Source organism: Alexandromys fortis, unplaced genomic scaffold (genome assembly GCF_014885135.2).
Source record: "Alexandromys fortis isolate MF-2015 unplaced genomic scaffold, M_Fortis_MF-2015_v1.1 scaffold_24, whole genome shotgun sequence".
NCBI lineage: Eukaryota > Metazoa > Chordata > Mammalia > Rodentia > Cricetidae > Alexandromys > Alexandromys fortis.
Window position 1 is genome coordinate 15,619,526 of NW_026067906.1, and position 18,629 is coordinate 15,638,154.

The 18,629-nt window shown below is 41.6% G+C and overlaps 2 protein-coding genes across 2 annotated transcripts in view; one reads left to right on the top strand and one right to left on the bottom strand.

Annotated features, from left to right (window-relative positions):
- The window catches only part of Ptprr (protein tyrosine phosphatase receptor type R), a 242,383-nt gene that overhangs the window by 74,729 nt on the left and 149,025 nt on the right, over nucleotides 1-18,629 (top strand). The window lies entirely within an intron of this gene.
- Nucleotides 15,474-16,745, bottom strand: LOC126497513 (transcription initiation factor TFIID subunit 7-like). Its single transcript, XM_050135578.1, has one exon. It carries the CDS (start codon nucleotides 16,575-16,577, stop codon nucleotides 15,474-15,476), a length of 1,104 nt encoding a protein of 367 aa, XP_049991535.1. The 5' UTR covers nucleotides 16,578-16,745.

Genomic DNA, 18,629 nt, shown 5'->3' on the forward strand with positions numbered 1-18,629 from the left:
AAAAAAACACCGACTTTTGAACCATGAGTGCAAAACAGAGCACTTGCTCCCAAAGAAATGATAGGTCATTTATTCTGAGCCAAATGTTAGTGACTGTGATCCTGGAACCTAGAATCACCACTGTAGAAAATGGCGACATGAACTCTACCAGAGGATAAAGAGAGGATATGTCAATACATGTGCTAGATACACTACCAGGGACACCAGGAAGGCAGTTTACAGTGAAGCAGGGCACTCCCTTCTTTAAGTCTAGATGCTCTCTGCTGGCTTTTGTTCTGGTTTAGCGAAGCCAGTGATATGATAAGTCTATCTATTACAAAGGTTGTAAGTCGAAAGGAAGTTATGGTCAAATAAAGAGATGGTTGATAGCTGGATATTAGGGGGAATAAAGATAGCCCGAGACAAACCAGCTGGGAACTGAGCACATTCTTTCCAACTGAGCTACAGTCTAAGCTCTCTTTTTACTTCTCAAATCTGGGCACAAAACCCACTAATTTGCCAGACTGTCCTTTAATTCCATAGCCCAGGCATTCCTTAAACTTGCCACCCTCCTACCTCAGCCTCCCAAATAGTTTTGGCTCTTGATCTGGGACATTCCAACTCAACACAATAACTGTGTTCTAGTCAACTGATCTGCAGAATCGTCAAGGTGGTCAAAAGAGGGAACTTCAGCTTGTAGAACTCCCCTTGGAAAGCCAGGTCTTAGTAGCTTCCTGTCTGCTTTTTCAAACAGAAGCATGCAGCTGCAGCTTCAGGGCAGCAAACCCCTGCAGGCAAGATGCTGACCTTCCACTTACCAACATCACTTGCATGTTAATGCTGACATTTGAACTTGCAGCCTCTGATGTACAGAAGCGCTATGTAAGAAAATCCCCTGCCAATGAATTGCAGAATGCCCAGCATGTATGAGGGGACCTGATTAGTGACTATATCTCAGTGAACAAGGAATCTTGCTCCATTCTTCTGAACTATTCCAGGTATTCGGAGGAACAGATCTGGCAGGATGCAATTCTATTTATATAGGTCTGAGAGGAGAAATCTAAAGTGCAGGAGGGATTTTGTTCCAGGAGGTGAACATTAAAACTGAATACAGTGTTAAGCAGTCAGCCCCCAGCTTTCACATAATTAGGGTGCTCCAAGAAGAAGCCACTGTTTAAGTGGCAAGCTCTGCACTGGCAGCTTTCCTGACCTTAAGAAAGACTAAGCTATCTAGGAGCGATGGGGGTGAGTCAGTGGCTATAATTATGACTGGAGACGAGGAAGGCTTTCTTCGGAAATGAGGAAGCTGCCTGCGGCAACATGCAGGTAAGCCAAAGGGCAAGCCTGAAATGACAGCTTGCCTTCTGTCCTCCTGGGCTGGCTCTTCCAGAACGCCAGCCAGAGGGGGAAATGGCAGCCGGTGTGCAGGCTGCTCTGTTTTGTAGCATGTGTCATAACAGAACACTTCAGGCCGAAGGAAGCCAGGAGCTGCACAGCTGGCGAGAGAGCCTGGCGCCTTGATTGCCTCTGATTATGTTGTCTTCTCCACCTGCAGGCCCACCACACCCCCCCCCCCCCCCCCCCCCCCCCCCCCCCCCCCCCCCCCCCCCCCCCCCCCCCCCCGCACTTTCCTCAGCTGCCCTGGTTCTTGTTTATCGAGAGTCACAAAATGGCTATCTGAAGAGCTAATTGGGTCTTTGATGACTGTGACTATCAGTAAATTAAGAGTACTGGGTTCAAAAGAGCAAGGCAATGTGTTCGGATGAATAGGCAATAAAACACTTTTAACCTTGCTCCTACCACTACCTTCCCAAATGAAAATGAGCACTTAATACAGTCACTAGTCATTGCTTAGAACCCAGTGTGGCGAGGTGAAAAGTGTGGGTTTCTTGGTACAGGTCTCTGCTCACTGAAGTCACGCATGAACTCGAGCAAGTCACGTACCCTCTCCAGTTCAGTTGTTCTTTTTCATTTTGGATTGCTGTGGCTATATAAAGAACTAACATAAGAAGTTCTCAAAAGTGACTAGCAGTAGGCTATCTAGTCTCAACATTAGATAAGTCACTGTACGAAGCCCTGCTGGGCCCTCACCATCCAATGGTGAACAACATGGATAAGGTCCTTACCTTCATGAAACATGAACTGGTGTCTGGCTATGGGTATTTCATAGCTGCTTTTGCTTTAACTCTTCCAGCTACATCATTGAAATGCACAAAGCAAACAGATGACCCCCATGAATAACCTCCACACTGTCTTAGACCCTGTGTCTGTGGCATCATTCTTGGTATTGAGAACATAAAGGATTTTTGATAAATTTTAAGTGAAAAAATTACCAGGAAGCAAAGAAGCTAGCTTCCATGTTCAATTCCTAAGTTACCTTAGATGTACCTATGCATTTGTTACAGACAGAGCATCATCTAGAGTTTGAATAAATGCAGAAGGCTAATCACATTCTTTCAAGGAAAATTTGCATGAAGTACTTTGTTCATAGCATGTGTGAAGATGATACATACTGAGAAATAAGCCTGACTCGGGCAAAAGTAAGTCTTAAAAGGTGGCACGGTTAACTTGCTTTCTGCCATCACTTAGCCTTACTGTTGTAGAAATTAACAAAGGTTTTATATATATATATGTGTGTGTGTGTGTATGTACACACATACATATCAGTATATATGTGTGCCGTCCAGTATATATACATAATCCAGTATATATGATCCAGTATATATATGATATCCAGTATATAGGTATATAATTCAGTGTATACATATGTATATATACATAATCCAGCATATGTGTGTGTGCATATAGTCACTGTGTAATTCCTTCCATTTGAGAATATGGTATTTATGTTCTTATCCTATTCTAAGTAAGTGAATAAATAAATAAATAAATGGAAAGAAAAGAAAGAAAAAAGGCTACTTATATACAATCTTTGAATTATATGAGCTCATATAAAAACCACCTAAGAATAGAGAAGTGTTGTTCAGATAAAGTAATACTAATCAGTTGAAGTTTGAAAGATTAGAACTATAAATTAAAAAAATGGAGGTTCTCAGAGAAGAAAGGGGCGAACCAAGGGGAGCAAAGATAAGGCAGTAAGAGGGCTTAGTAATGCCTTCCCGTGCTGAGGGCCAGTTGCCTCTTGACTCATAGTCTTATTGTGTACCTGTACTGTGTGTGGTTACCACAGGAGATAAGGCTCGCCTTTGTTTAGTTAATGTCATAACCACACCCATTCATAAGTTCAAACCCGGTCCTCACTGTGATGGTATGCAGATGGGGGATTTCCGTGGCTATTGAGGCCGTAAAATCAGAGTCACTGTGAATGGGATAGGTGTCCTTGTCAGGAAGGTTCTGCGGGGTTCCCTTGCACTTTCTGCTCCATGGAGGTTATAGCCCACTCTCTATGAACCAGGAGGTGGTACGATTTGTTGTAATAGTATGTTGTATTAGCCCCAGCAGCAAAGACAGATGCCTTTTCTGTATTAGATCCCTATGTATCTTACATCAAACTATATTTTGAGATCTAGATAGACATGGACCTTGCCCTTCTGCAGCTTGCATTCTGGGGCAGAAAATATAAAAATCTACAGCTAAACCCTTGAATGAGATAATGACGTTATTATAAGTATCTTAAAGGCGGCATTAGAGGGACTACATCTGGACAATGCTAGTTTAGGAAGAAGAAGGGGACAAGGGAAGGCATCCTATGAAGCTTGAATGGAAGTCAGAGCCATGAGAAGCTTATCATGGAGAGGTTCAAGCAGAGCATTTTATATTGGAGGCTGAGGGAGTGGCAAAGACCCTAAGGTGTAACAGGAAGGCCACTTGTTTGTTCCGGCCACCCAGAACGGAAATAATCACACATAAACTATATTAATTAAATCACTGCTTGGCCCACTGCTAGCTTCTTGTTAGCTAACTCTTACATATTAATTTAATCCATTTCTATTAATGTGTATATCACCATGTGACTGTGACTTACCCGCTTCTCTCTGACTCCACCATCTTTCTCCCAGCATAGAGCCTAGCTTTTCCCACCTAGTTCTGTTCTGCCCTTGCTATAGGCTCAAAGCAGTTCTTTATTCATTAACAAATAAAAGCAACACATAGACAACACATAGACAGAAGGACCTTCCACACCACTAAGTCAGGAATAAGTCTGGAGTACCCAAAAGAGAAGGGAAGATTATATTGTTGGAAGACAGGATGCCGGTGTAGAGAATGTAGGTTTCAGAGCCCACAGGGCCTTGTGGGTACTGGCAAGATTTAGAGATTTCCTATTGGAGCAGACAAGTCAGTGTGAGCTACCACAAAGGGCTAATGGATTCAGGAGTTGTAATCACTCCTATTCCTATTTACGACATCAATTTGCATTTTCCAACCAAATTCAAGGCACATGACTGACAAGTCTGAGTGCCCTTAGACATTGCAAAGCGGAACTACTTCAAGGGAAACCTGGGGTGAACTTCCTTCTGCTTCTAATTGCACCCGGCTTAGCTGGATATATATGGTTTGCAGAAAGCATCTCCTAAGAGTTATTAGAAATCTAACAGAGCTGGGAGCAGAGGTGCTGGAAGCAGGAGACAGAGTTGGGCTCATTAGCACCAGTTGTGCTACACCAGCTCCTGCTCTGGAGTGTTAGCTGAGTGTGAATGCCCTGCCTTCCCACCTTCTTCTCACCTCCCCCATTAACGCGGTCCATTTGCACCTCACTCCTCTCTCTCTCTCTCTCTCTCTCTCTCTCTCTCTCTCTCTCTCTCTCGCCTTATTAGCATGGTTCCATTTGCAGATCAATTGAAGGAGAGGTGTTACGAACAATCTCTCAAGCGGCTACAATTTCCCTTCTTTCTTTTCCCTCTCTCCCCCTCCCCCACCTCTTTTCTCTCCTCATTTTCTAGCAAAGCTTCACCCAAGATTTCATTAAGTTCCTGATAAAAACGTATTTAAAATCCCTAATGATAAATGTTTCCATAAAAGAAGAAAGTTAATGTATTTAGATAAAGTAATATGCTCTTTTCTTTTTTTAATTACTTTATAAATAATACCATTCAGAATTTCCACTTCCTCCCCTCCTCCCACTTCCCTCCCGCTCTCCACTCACTCTCCCCCTTCCCCCTCCAGTCCTAAGAGAGGGCAGGATACCCTGCCCTGTGGGAAGTCCAAGGCCCTCCCATATTCTTTTCTTTCTTCCTTTTTTCACAGTTTTTTTTTTGACATATCATCTCCCTATGTAAACCAAACCAAACTATCCTGGAATTCAGAGATCTACCTGCCTCTGCCTTTCCAGTGCGGGGTTCAGAAGTATGCAGTACCATAGATCCAGGAGGTCAATGCCAGACCAAGAGATACAGTCTTTAAAAAAAAAAAAAACTTGAAAATATTAAAATAAGAATATTCAAATGTTTCCAACTCCAAAAACAGTAAGAATGATAAATACTGATTGCGATGCAGTCAGTTCTGCGTGGTTATTTTATATCCAGTTTCTTTCACTATTTGCTTAAGATTTTTTCTGTACTGGGCACAGTGTTAGATGTCAAGGGATGCAAAGACTGTTAAGGACAGGGTCCTATCCTCTAGAAGAGAGCATCCAATGGGAGCATAGAGCCAGAGAAACAGTGCATGAGGGGCCTTTGCAGAGGGAATACATTTCTTCAGTAGGACACAAGAATGGGTGAGACTGTAACACCAACACAGCTTTGGGAGGGCATAATGAGATTTAAGGACAGACTAGACAACACTATACCTAAACGCTGTAAGGCCGACTTCTGCCTCTTTTCTCCCTTAGCACTAACCCCGCATTTGGGAAGACCCATGGTTGTTTGTACTGGGTAGTTTCCTGGTGGTCATTTAATAGGTGCAATTCATATTTCAACAAGGCAGTTGTAGGGACTGATTAGTGCCCAAGATGTCTGGATTGCAATTCTACCTCCATCATTGTCTAGAATTTAAGCAATCACCTCACGTTTTTACTAAGTTTATTTACTTCGTTATAAACTAGAGTAAAAATACTGCCTACCCCCTGCAGCTATGAAGAGGGATAAATATGGACAAAAGTGTTGAATAGTCCAGAAGAACCTCCCAAAACAAAATTATGTAATCAATCACTGATTCTACAAACTCATGGTCAGAAGAGCAGGTGACAATCATCTTTAGTCCTAGTAGAATGGTGTTTTTTATCTTTGGTCTTGCACATATGTCCCCTTTTCAAGTCACTGCCTAATATTTGCAAACAAACCCTTGCTCTCCTGCACTAAGTTAGGAAACTAGAAAGACCCTGCACCTAACATCACCAGCCACATTGTGCTTCCCCAAGGACCAGCTGACTGCTGAGGCCAGGGCTGCTCAAGTGAGCCTTAATCCATTTGCGAACCAAGTATTGTCTAGCCCTTGCTCAAACATACAATGGATGGTGTTTTCACAGGAATGGGTGTTGTAAGCTAACAGATAACTATGTTTCAAAATCTTCATAGTAGATTTGGGGCTCCCCTTTTCAAAGAAAAACGGAGAGGCTAAAATTTAATGTTTGATGAACCTTTTCGAAGCTCTTACAGGCATTATGCTAGAAATTACCGGTTACTCCAGTTAAACCACATACTTGTTGAAAAACTAGTATTTGTTAAGCCCAGGGACACAAGGAGTTAATAAAATACAGAGGCTGCAGGAAAGGCTTCTCATTAATTACAACATCAATCATTACAATGCTGTGCAGGAACCAAGGAAGGGACACCATGAGTTCACAGTAATGCATCTAGAGGCTCTGCCCTGAGCGAACTTCCGGTCTGCAGCAGAGACTCAACCCAGGCATCCCGTGAATGCCAGCTGAGGAAGGAGTGTTTCACCAACCTCCTTCCCTTCCCGACCCATGCCTCTTTTCCCTCCACAGAGCCCTGCCAGCTACCAATGTGACCACTTCATAGCAAGCTCAGACATGGAGGACTTCAGGGGGCTCATGACCTTAAGAGTGTTGAACCCCACACTACGGGCACTGTAGGGAAGAAAGTGGAGTTCTAAGCAGAGAGAATTCTAAGAGAAGTGAGGTGCTAAGCAGCAACAAGCCCAATTGGTGCAAGCTGGAAAAACCGTGGTAATATTAAGCGAGAGGCTAGATAGAAATATAGAGGAAGAGCCGGGCGGTGGTGGGCGCACGCCTTTAATCCCAGCACTCGGGAGGCAGAGGCAGGCGGATCTCTGTGAGTTCGAGGCCAGCCTGGTCTACAAGAGCTAGTTCCAGGACAGGAACCAAAAGCTACCGAGAAACCCTGTCTCGAAAAATCAAAAAAAAAAAAAAAAAAAAAAAAAAAAAAAAAAAAAAAAAAAAAAAAAAAAAAAAAAAAAAAAAAAAAAAAAAAAGAAAGAAAGAAAGAACGAATGAAAGAAAGAAAGGAAGAAAGAAAGAAAGAGGAAGAACTGATAATTTAACCTCTGGTTCTGAGTTTGATGCCAAATAGCTTCTTCTGCTAGTCACTGCTCACTGTGAGGCACAGGATCACAAAGGCTGCTTGGCTGGCTTAATTGAAGTAGATTGAAATGGACAGTTGTATCCAGGTTTCCAGATCACTGACCCTTGACTGTTCTGTCCTGCCGTGGGCAAAATGTACTTCCGGGTACCCTACATCATTTCTTTCATTGTTATAGTTGTAAATACAGAAATAAAATCGTGTATGATAGCAATACTAGATTATAGCAATAGTTCCATGCTCCATTCTGTCTCAAGTTTAACTAAAAGATGCTCTAAAAGTTCCCAAAAGTCGGACATGATGGATACCTGTAATCCCAGCACTTGGGAGAGAGAAGCAAGGTCATCAAAGTCTAAGGCCATCCTATGCTATGCAGTGAGTTTGAGGCCAGTTTGTAAGCTACATGAGACCTTGTTCTAAAGGTAAAGGGAGTGTGAGAGACCTCTAAGGAATTACATCGTATTTTCTATGATTTAACAGAAGGAAAGAAATTGTGTGTGTGCGCATGCTCATGCAGGCTTTTTGTTGCTAGAGGAGAACACGAAGGGAAAGCTTAAGAGAAAAGAATGTCCGCAAATGTTTGGTTTTACTTGTTTTTGAACTGAGCTTTAGGGAAATATCCGAAGATTAAACACATGCACACACACACACACACACACACACACACACACACACACACACACATGCTTAATGCTAAAATATCAAATTTACAGTCTTTATCAGCCTTCCCAGTGCTTAGATTCCAGACATAGACTTCCACGCCAGGCAGGCTCGGGGCAGTACATGTATTAACACGAAACTTCCCAGGACTGGTGGATTAGAAGATGGGAGGTCACTTCATAAAAAGCCTCTGCCTTTTGAAATTGGTCAAAAGAGCATTTGAAAATGCTTTCTTTGGGGGAACATTTATTGGAAATCCTGCCTTCCCAGCCATAGATGGGTCCAATTAGTTTCCTTCCTCTATATTTATTCAGTTCCTGTCTGGAAGGTGGGAGGGGCTATTTATATCTGTGTGAACTGGGAGGCGGGAAGGAGGCCTCCACAGCTTGCCATCTAACTGCGTGTAGAATTCTGGCACCCTTTTGCTTAGCCCTTGGCTGCTCCACCACATGGTGTCTGGTACAAGAGACATAAAATTATGAATAAACCAATAATTGTCCCGGCTTCTACAGAGCAGGACACGTGTTTTTCATGAACATTAAAAATCAGGTTTTTTTGAATTTGAGAGAGAATTAAGCTGGGGTTCTGACATTAATTTCCACTTCTCTTCCTCTTGGCAGAATAGATTGTTCATTTCTGTCATAGGGAAGCATTAACTCTTTTTTGCATGTTTTGCAAGCTTAACTCCCTTTTTAAAAATAGAAACATTTGCTGTCTTTACTATGCATTTGTATGGATTCCAGTTGATAATTCCAGTCGGCTTATGTTTTCAGTCATTTTCTGTGTTCTCTATTTTGGGGTTATGCTAAAAGATTCAGCTGTTAAATACAACCTTGTCTTGTTTATCTTGCAGTTCTTAGACACCACAGTCTTATATACATTGGTGCTCAATAACATTTATTTTTAAGGCAACTTCCCTAAAATTCTAGGGTTGATTCCTGCTATTAGAGTTTGAAATCCTGCACATTATTCACAGAAAAGAGACATGTCAATTTCTACTTGCCTCACCCCTTACTCTCTCTCTTGTCATAGGCTCCAGGTATACTGCCTTTGCGGCTGGCTTTCAGTATGAGAAGTAATGACCATTTTAGACATATTTTGCTTTTATTTGAGCAATTTTGACAAATGTATCTCTTAAATATACTCCTTTCTTAAAGGACACAAACCTGTATGGACAACTGCCTGGTAGTTTACCTATCCATTGTCATTCATTGACTTTGAAAGGTTACATAGAGAACCTTGTGACACTTGTAGAAACTGTGAGGACTTCATTTAGGACAACTGATAGATCAACCTCAACCCTAAGGACAACAAAATTTATAGGCGATAAGTAGAGTGATGGGATAGAAAACGACAAAGACAGGACATCAAGATTGGGTGTCTGTTGCAGTATCACTGCACTGACTTGCCAGGATTCTTGTTGAAGGCAGACTGTAGTGGTTTGAATGAAAACAGTCTCCACTGGTTCACAGCAAGTATCACTCACTACTAGGAAGTGGAAGTGTGTCACTGGAGGGTGGGATGCTAGTGTTCAGAAGCTCAAGCCAGGCCCAGTAACTCATTCGCTCTTCCTGCTGCTTTCCAATCCAGATGTGGAACTCTCAGCTCTTCCTTCAGTACTCCATCTGCCTGCATGCCACCATGTTTCCCACCATGACAGTAATGGACTAAATCTCTGAACTGTATGCTAGCCCCAATTAAATGTTTGCCTTTATAAGAGTTGCCATGGTCATGGTGTCTCTTCACACAGTAGAAACTCTAACTAAAATACAGACTAAATATGTAGATATCGGGGTGGAAGAACTTGATCAATACAGAAGGTGATTAGACATCTGAGGAGGAGAATCTTCTCTAATTAACATTACAGAGTTTATGTTAAACTTTGGCTTGCCAGGATAAAAACAACACCCAAAGAGGAAATCTAGCTGAAAGAGTGCTCAGAAGAACCTAACCAGCTTGGTCAAAAAGAAATCAAGCTGCTATTGACCAGGAAGCTTCCTCCCTGATGGCTAGCCTTTATGGCACCAAGAGGTACGATGCAGGTTAATGGTAGAAAAAAGCCAGTAAGTCTTAACCTAGCTGTAAACCCTGTGAACTACAATAATGACTGAAACGTTACTCTAATTATTCTTTATCAAAAAAAAAAAAATACATGAGTCAGATATTGGGGTAAGAACCTGAAAGATCAGAGAAGCAGAGAAGCCACCAGCCTTCCTTACCTGCTCCATTCCTTCCTTCAAACAAGCACGTGATCCCATTTTCTCCAGCTTACTACTTCCTCTCCTATCTATCCTCAGTCTTCCCAAACCTCTATGGTTAATTTTGGTCAGGTAGTGGCTAACTCTGACCTCTGACTCTAAGCAAGTTTTATTTGTCAAAACATGACCAAAATATCGTACATTTCCCCACTTTTGTCAAAAAAAAAAAAGGAAAGAAAAAGAAGAAAAGGTGCTGTGGGAGAATGGTCTTGTACCCTGTCACTTATATTGTACTGTTTTAATAAAATGCTGATTGGCCAGTAGCCAGGTAGGCAGTATAGGTGGGGAAACCAGGCAGGAAGTAGAGACAGGGTGACCAGAACAGGAGAATTTTAGGAAGTGGAAAGAGTCAGTCTGCAGTAGAGACAGAGGTAGCCAGACACAAAGGAAGCAAGATGAGAATGCCTCACTGATAAAGGGTACCAAGTCACATGGCTAACATAGGCTAAAACAATGGGTAATTTAAGATGTAAGAAAGAGCTAATAAGAGGCCTGAGCTACTAGTCCAAGCAGTTTATAATTAATGTAGATCTTTGTGTGCTTCTTTGGGATGGAATGGCTGCAGGACCGGATGGGACAGAAACTTCTATCAACAACTGTTGGCATGACAAGACATGTTCATGGGTAGAATAATGCCACAAGTGTTATAGGGGTAAACAACTACTTTCTGATTGGACTGAAGACCTGTTCCACAAGAAAACACCTAATATTGTGAATCTGGCCATTATCTGTGGTAGGGGAGTTCACAGGCCCCATAGATTTAACCTATTACTACTATTATTTTGGTAAAGGGACAAATCAATAATTCTATACCCGTAGAGTCTCACAGCTCTCAAACCTCATCAGAGAAGTTTCTCATGACTGGCCAAAGCACACAGAATAAGTGTCTGTGGATTCCTCAACCCAAATCTTACCTATCATTTATCTATTACAACCTTTCTCCAAAAGGCTCAGGAACCATCACACGGAAGGTTCAGAAAGAACGTAAGAACCAGACATTGTGCGGAATCAATGTGAAACCATGACAGAACCACTGGTCTTCATGAACTCAGATGTAGCTGCCTGCCTAAGACTTGTACAAGATCAGGCCAGTCCAAATTTCAGCTTAGAAGTGCGGGGTTTACAAGCCCCTAACACTAGCTGAGGAGCCATTGACAGTTGATGCATTCCAGAGGAGGGAATGACAGTTTTCTTTAAGGGTGTGGTCCCTGGCAGGTCAACTATGCTCCTGTGAAGGCTCCACACCCAGGGGCATGTGGACAGTACACATTGGATACAGTGAGATATAAAACACCAACATACATGGAGTTGGGAGCCAGTGCATATGGAAGATGTGGGAGGTGCATATGATCAAAATAGGGATAAAGTTCTCAAAGAATTAAAAAAATATTTTTGAAAGGAGATTCCTTCTCAATGTTCTGTTTCCTTGGCTTAATGAGTGCTGTTGTGTCCCACAGTAACAAAATGGACTGATTTCTAATGGTGACCATAAGCAGGTCATCAATATGGTTTAAATTTTTAGTGTCAACCAGTGTTGTTGAAACATATTAAAAATTCCTCTATAAAAAACAAAAACAATCACTTTAACAAAATAGAAGTTTGTCATAAATGCAGCCAGCTTGACTCTCTTAAATGATTTAAATGGTATGGAGTACATTTTTAATATTATTAACCCCAAGCACAGTATCTATTTAAAATTGTTCGTTAAATAATTAAAAAGTAACCAGGGTTTATAGTTCATACTTGTAATCTCAGCCCTTGGGAGGCTGAGATTTCCATGGAGTTCAACAATGTCAGCTTGAGCTGCATACCAAATCTAAGCCCTCCTGGGTTATGGCAAAAAGAATACACACACACACACACACACACACACACACACCAAAACCAAAACCAAAAAAAAAATCAGAAAATTCATAAAAAACAAAAACAATCACTTTAACAAAATAGAAGTTTGTTTATATTCCACAAACTTAGATTTCCCTAACCCTAATTAGGGGATTTCTCTTCATAGGTACACTTTATGTTTAATTAAAGAAATACCTTTTTTTTTTTTTTTTTTTTTTTTTTTTTTTTTTTTTAGTTAGAGTTTTTTTTTTTTTTTTTTGTCTTTTCTGGTTTTAGCTCTTGTAGACCAGGCTGGTCTCAAACTCACAGAGATCCGCCTGCCTCTGCCTCCCAAGTGCTGGGATTAAAGGCGTGCGCCACCACCCCCACAATGCAGGCAGTGTACATGTTTTTATTTGACTATTAGCATCACTATCCTAACATGAATGACCGAAAGTAAACCAGTAAGAGCTAATGAGTGCTCTGGAAAATCTCTACATTCCAGGGTTCCACAGTTTTCCATCCCATCTCTTATCTGTGCCTCTCCTCCAAGTGCCTTTTAGGAATCCTCTCGTAGAGATCATACACAGAACCAAATAAATATGTTCTCCCCACAAAATAAGGGCAATATTTTCATCTTACAAGATGCTCAGATTCTGTAACAGTAATCTCAGGAAAAGTAAAACAAATATAAGATTGAAATGACACTTTTTGAACAATTGACATTTCCCAACAACCCCTCAAATCTTAGTTCACTGGCATGGCTAAGCTAATGTGACTCAACTTGGTATCCTCAACACATTTTTAAAAATAAATAAGAGGAGATGGAAGAGCTCAGTTGTTTCAAATGTGCACTGTTTTTGAAGAGGAGCCTAGTTCTCTTCCCTACATCGGACAGCTCACAGTCACCTGTCGCTCCAGCTCCTGGTGAATCTGATGCGTTTGGTTTCTCAGGCACTTGTACTTGTGTGCTTATATCCACACATAGACATGTAATTAAAATTAAAAATATAAAAAAATCTGTTTATACATAAGTTGACTAGTACGATCAGACATTACCTGTAAACTTCTTGAAATTAGAATTCTTATTTCTTCATTGTATGTGTCCAATACAAACATACCTCACTAAGTATCTATTTGTAGAATCAAATCAAGTATAAGCTTAAATAAATATCTTTTCTCATTAAAAAGTAGAGAAAAGACAACCTAAAACTCATGCGTCAGGCATAATCTCAGCACTAAGAAGGCTGAACTTGTGAGTTTGAGGTCAGACTAGAGAGTGATACTGTCTTTTTAATTTTTTTTAAAAAAGTTGTCTTTTGACCTACCATAGTTTATAATAACACTGACTATTGAGACAGAGTTTTAATTTCCTTCACCTTTTCTGAAAAGAAATTTATGTGTGTTGGATGGACGATGCTGGCTCTCACATGTGTGAGATGTCTGCCTATGAGCAGGGTTGGAAGCCAGAGAAGAATGCCTAGTGTCCTGCTCTATCTCTCTCAATCTTATCCTCGAGGCAAGAGCTCAAGCAGGTTTTCAGCTAAGCCCCCAGTGCTCGAGTAACCAATCCAGTTCCTTGATTTGAATTTGTGTCTTCATGCTTGTTCAGGAAGGGCTTTTATATGTACTGTGCCATCTCCCCAGCCCCCAGTAATTATTTTAATATGAATTCCTATTTTATTCTCCATCTGTTACTTCTGAGGTGATTTCATATAGAATCTTGATAAGATATTTCATCAGATGAAATGAAAGCTGTGAACCAACTATAACTTAAAACCACTTTAAAATAGTAATTCCTTGCCAGGTAGTGGGAGCATATGCCTTTCCCAGAACCTGCTCCCAGAAGGCAGAGGCAGGCGGATCTCAATGAGTTCAAGGCCAGATTGGTCTACAAGAGCTAGTTCCAGGACAGTCCATGTTGTTACACAGAGAGACCCTGTCTCGAAAACCAAATAAACAAACAAACAAATAAAAAAATATAAATCTCTAAATCTTAAATCTTAACCCCCATTTTCCACAACACTTTTCCAGATTATCAATTTTTTTTTCAATAGTTTTTTTCAAATATCTTCCAAATTTCTTAAAAGTATGAAAGTAGTTTGCCTTTTATTGGTATTTTGCAATGTCTCTTTTTCTCCCTCCCTCCTCACACCTTTTTCTCCTTCTCCTACTTCTCTCTCACCTGTTTCTTGATAAACTGGTGTGTTTGTGTGTGTGTGTGTTTCCCATATATGTCAATGCCCCAACACAAATTTACATTCTAGTAGAGGGAAAAGTGAATATATCATTAAGTCCAGAGAACTATAAATAGTTCCTAGTAAGTAGAGTGACATAGTAACACTTGTAATAAATACTGCTGACAAATGAAATGTACCCATCCCGTTTCTCAGAGGATATAGTACTGTATGAAGCACTGATGTTTCCTGAAATTAGCATTTTGAACTGGCATTTTCTTTGATGTCATTGTGTTTTCTCAACCTTATGAGCATTACTTTGTAGAAAAACAATACAATAGTCTACTGATTCTTTTATTTCCATTAGAAAGAATTTATTTTTGCTTAAAGAATACATACTAAGTTCTAAAACAACACTGGCAAGCAGCCCAGAATTGGTAAGGAAGTCTTCATAGAAATTACAGGTATCTGGCTTTTCCTAATCTTTTCTAGTAAGGTTAGAATAGAGAAACTTAGAATAAGGCTAACACCTATGTTGCAACTGCACACTAATCAGTTGCACACACACACACACACACACTCCCTGAGCAAAAAAAAAGTAGTCTTTACTTCAACAGAATCTAGTATTCTTTGTTTTAAGACAGATCTATATAAACCAGTGTGACCTGGAAGCTGCTATGTAGCCCAGGTTGGCCTTGAATTTATGAATCAACTTCTCAAGTGCTAAGATTGCAGGTGTGGGCTACCACACCTAGAAATTTCTTTCTATGTTGTAGCAAACATTTGAACAGTTTAAACATATGCAAACTAACTGTAGGGCCTACTAAGCTAGACTGTCTCCTGTTGTTAAGCACAGCTAAATGATCTGAGAGAATCATAACAGAGAATACATTGAGTTCTCAAATTAACCAAGAAGTAAAGCCCCATAATTAATCAATTGGGACCCTTTAAGTTATCAACTTTTTATACTGCCCTTTCCTATGAGTGTGTTCTCGAACCACTACAATTAGCAAAATGTTCAAAGAAAAAAAAACTGTTAATTCAAGATAAGGTAACTGGAGGAAAACAAACAGTTTCACCAAGTCTTTAGCCTAAATGATAGAGTCAAGGTCTTCTTACTTCTTCAAAAAATATTTCAGTTGTTCCTGCAGGAAAATGATCTGCTCAAGCTTCTGCTTCTCCTGCAACTTGAGCTGTTCTAGCACAGACTGGAAATGACTCTTGAGGGTCAGGTTTTCCAATTTTCTGAGGAGATATTTCTGTCTTTGTGCTTTGCCCTGAATCTTCTGGAGCTTCTTCTCCTTGTGATGAATCAGCTTCTGAATTCCCAAAATTATTGAAGTATGGCCTTCCTTAGTTTTGCACGAGCTAAACTCAATAAACTTGGCTTGTAGCTCCCTTTCCAGATCCTCTTCAGAATCATCTTCCTCCTCCTCTTCATCTTCCTCCTCTTCATCCTCCTCCTCATCTTCTTCCTCCTCATCCTTCTCTTCTTGATCGTCATCATGACGGCTAGAATCACGGAATGTGTTCTGAGGTACAGCACATTCTGATGAGACAGGACCACTTATTGCAGTGGGGTCAGGAAGCCCTGGGACACAAGTTTGACTTTGGACTGCCTTGATTTCATCATCAACGATTTCCCATCGGCTGCTGATGGCTTCAGCATCTGAACGGAGCAGTCTCTTTACTTCCTTTTCCACGTCTTTAGAATCAAAGGCGCCACTACCACCTTCTTCACTCTGCTTCCTATCAGGGAGCTTCCTTGCTGGCTTCCGAAACCGTCTCTTTCTGACATTCTTAAGTGGTGGGGTAATGCCATGCTTCCAAAGACTTTTTTTCTCGGTTTCCCCTTCGTTTCCCATCGCTGGAGCACCAGCAGAAGGAACGAGCTCTTCGGAAGAAGGGCGGGGATCGCCATCGGCACTGCACAGAAGCATCTGGGAAATATCCGCTGTGTGATAAAAGGTCTTCCGATCGTAAGTTTTCAGGCTTCCGATAACACAAGGCAAATCAACAACCCTGGCCGAGAGCGACACGTTATCCACCTGAACAATGGCGTGCCGGGTGTCAGGAGATAAGTCGATCTTTAGTTTCTCTCTCGTGGCGGCACTGCCAGAACGGATGATTTCCCGGAGAGCGGAAGCATGTTCGGGGGGCAGGCGCAGGATGAACTGGCTCTCGAGCTCGTGAGGACGTTCGTCCTGGTGTTCACTCATCTCGGTTCTCGGGCCTGGGCGAGGCTGGGAGGCCTTGGAGGGACGAGAGAGGCTTCTGCTCGGGTCTGTTTCTGCTGCCAGCCAGCGAGGACGAGGCCTCGGGGCGTCTGTCCGCAGCCGGGAGGCTCCCCGACCCCAGCTCACAGGCCGCTGGCCTCCACTGGCTGCCTCGCGCCTCTGCAGGCCTCGGAGGCCCTACTGGTGCCTACTGGCTTCTGCTCGCTGCCACCGACTCAAGGTCCTCCCTGGGCCTCAGGACAACCTCTCTAGGCCGCCCGGGTCCTCCCCAGTCCTCCTAGGTCCTCTAAGATGGCCGCGGTCGCCCCGGGCCTCCACAGGCCTCTGGCTGCTGCTCACCCGACCCCGAGCCTCGAGGCAGCGCGCGCTTCTGCACCTGAACCGAACTGACTTCGAGAAGGGTTCCCCGGGTATGCGCGATAGGCACTTCCGGTCAGGAGCCGAGCACCTCCTCCTCGAGGAGAGCAGGAAGTGGTTGAAGGATTTCTGTCTTCCGGTTGCTCAGGGTGTTTGCGTGTGTGGCTGTCTCGGTTTTTGTTTTTCACTGTCTACGATTAAAGCTCCACGACCCCTTAGCTTGTCATCTGGCCAGGACAGCGCAAGTGCTACTGGAATCATCTCCATAGCAACAGAAATCCCCCTTACTCAACCCATCTTTTATTTCTAGTCATTTATTTATTTATTATTGGTTTTTAGAGACAGGGTTTCTCTGTGTAGCCCTGGCTGCCCTGGAACTACCTCAAATAGACCAGGCTGACCTCAAATTCACAGAGATCCCCCTGCCTCTGCCTCCCGAGTGCTGGGATTAAAGGCATGCCCCGCCATCGCCTGGCATATTTCTAGTCTTTTATAGAAGGGCAGGAGACTCTGGGCTCAATACTACACATGTCCAAGTCTAAACAGCTACTGGTTATTCCAAAAGCCAGAAACATGGGATGGGTGTGGGGACCTTTCTTAAACAAATACTTCATTGAGGTATGAGTTATAAATTCCAACCTGAAAATTGTATTTAAAATTGGGAGCCATTTGCTAGTAACTGTTGACACTGCACAATCACTCTTTACCCCTAAACAGCCTAGTGCTGGAACACAAAAACAAGAATACAGAATTCCGTTTTCATCGTCAAAAAACAACCACTAAGCTCTGGAAAATCACACTGGTGTAATACGATTATCCAACCTATATCTTTATATAGTTTCTTTCTAGACAGGCCTTTAGAACAAAAAAGAAAATGAGAGGGCTAGCATGAATCTATAATCCAACAAAGTTTATTATTACCGCTGTTGTTTTCCTTGGAAGATGAGGACAATCTACAAATACGCGACTTTTCACTTTTCATATACCTCAAGCCTTTAAATAAAATTTAAATTTAAGGATAAGTACATAGTATAAATGCTGACAAGATGTACAAATACATTATTATGGGCTGCCACTGAATGGAATTTTAAATAGCCCCAGATTCTCCCTCTGCTAGCTTTGAAGTAAAAAGCAGTACAGCAGTCTGAATATTCATTTTTTTCACTTACCCGCATAGCAGGGCAAATAATTTTGAAGGCCTACTATAGCCCTGTTCTTGGTGAAATAAGGCTTGCACAGACTATGATCATTAATGGCCCCTTATCTATGAGTACTATAAAGCACAAGAATAAATCAAGAAATTATCTATAACCTTTAATTTTAAAAAATCTGGATCAATTTTATTATTGAGTTTGGAAAACTCAAACCACAGATGAGGAGATGGAGAGGGTCTCATGTAGCCCTGGCTAGCCTCAAAAACATCAAGTAGTAGCTGAGGATAACCTCCCATGTGCTGAGATTACAAGAGTACATCACTACGCATGATTTAATCAGTTGCTAAGCATTGTTGGAAATATAAATAATTACTCTTATAATTATAAAGTTTTTGTCATACAGTCAGATTTTCATAAGTTATATATATATATATACATATCTCTGTGTGTTATATGGAACAAAGCAAAACAAATACAGAAGGACATCCTACACCATGTGTGATTATATATAAATATGTAGTAT

Coding starts and splice junctions, on each gene's coding strand:
- LOC126497513 (XM_050135578.1), bottom strand. CDS start 16,577: ATGAGTGAACACCAGGACGAACGTCCTCACGAGCTCGAGAGCCAGTTC.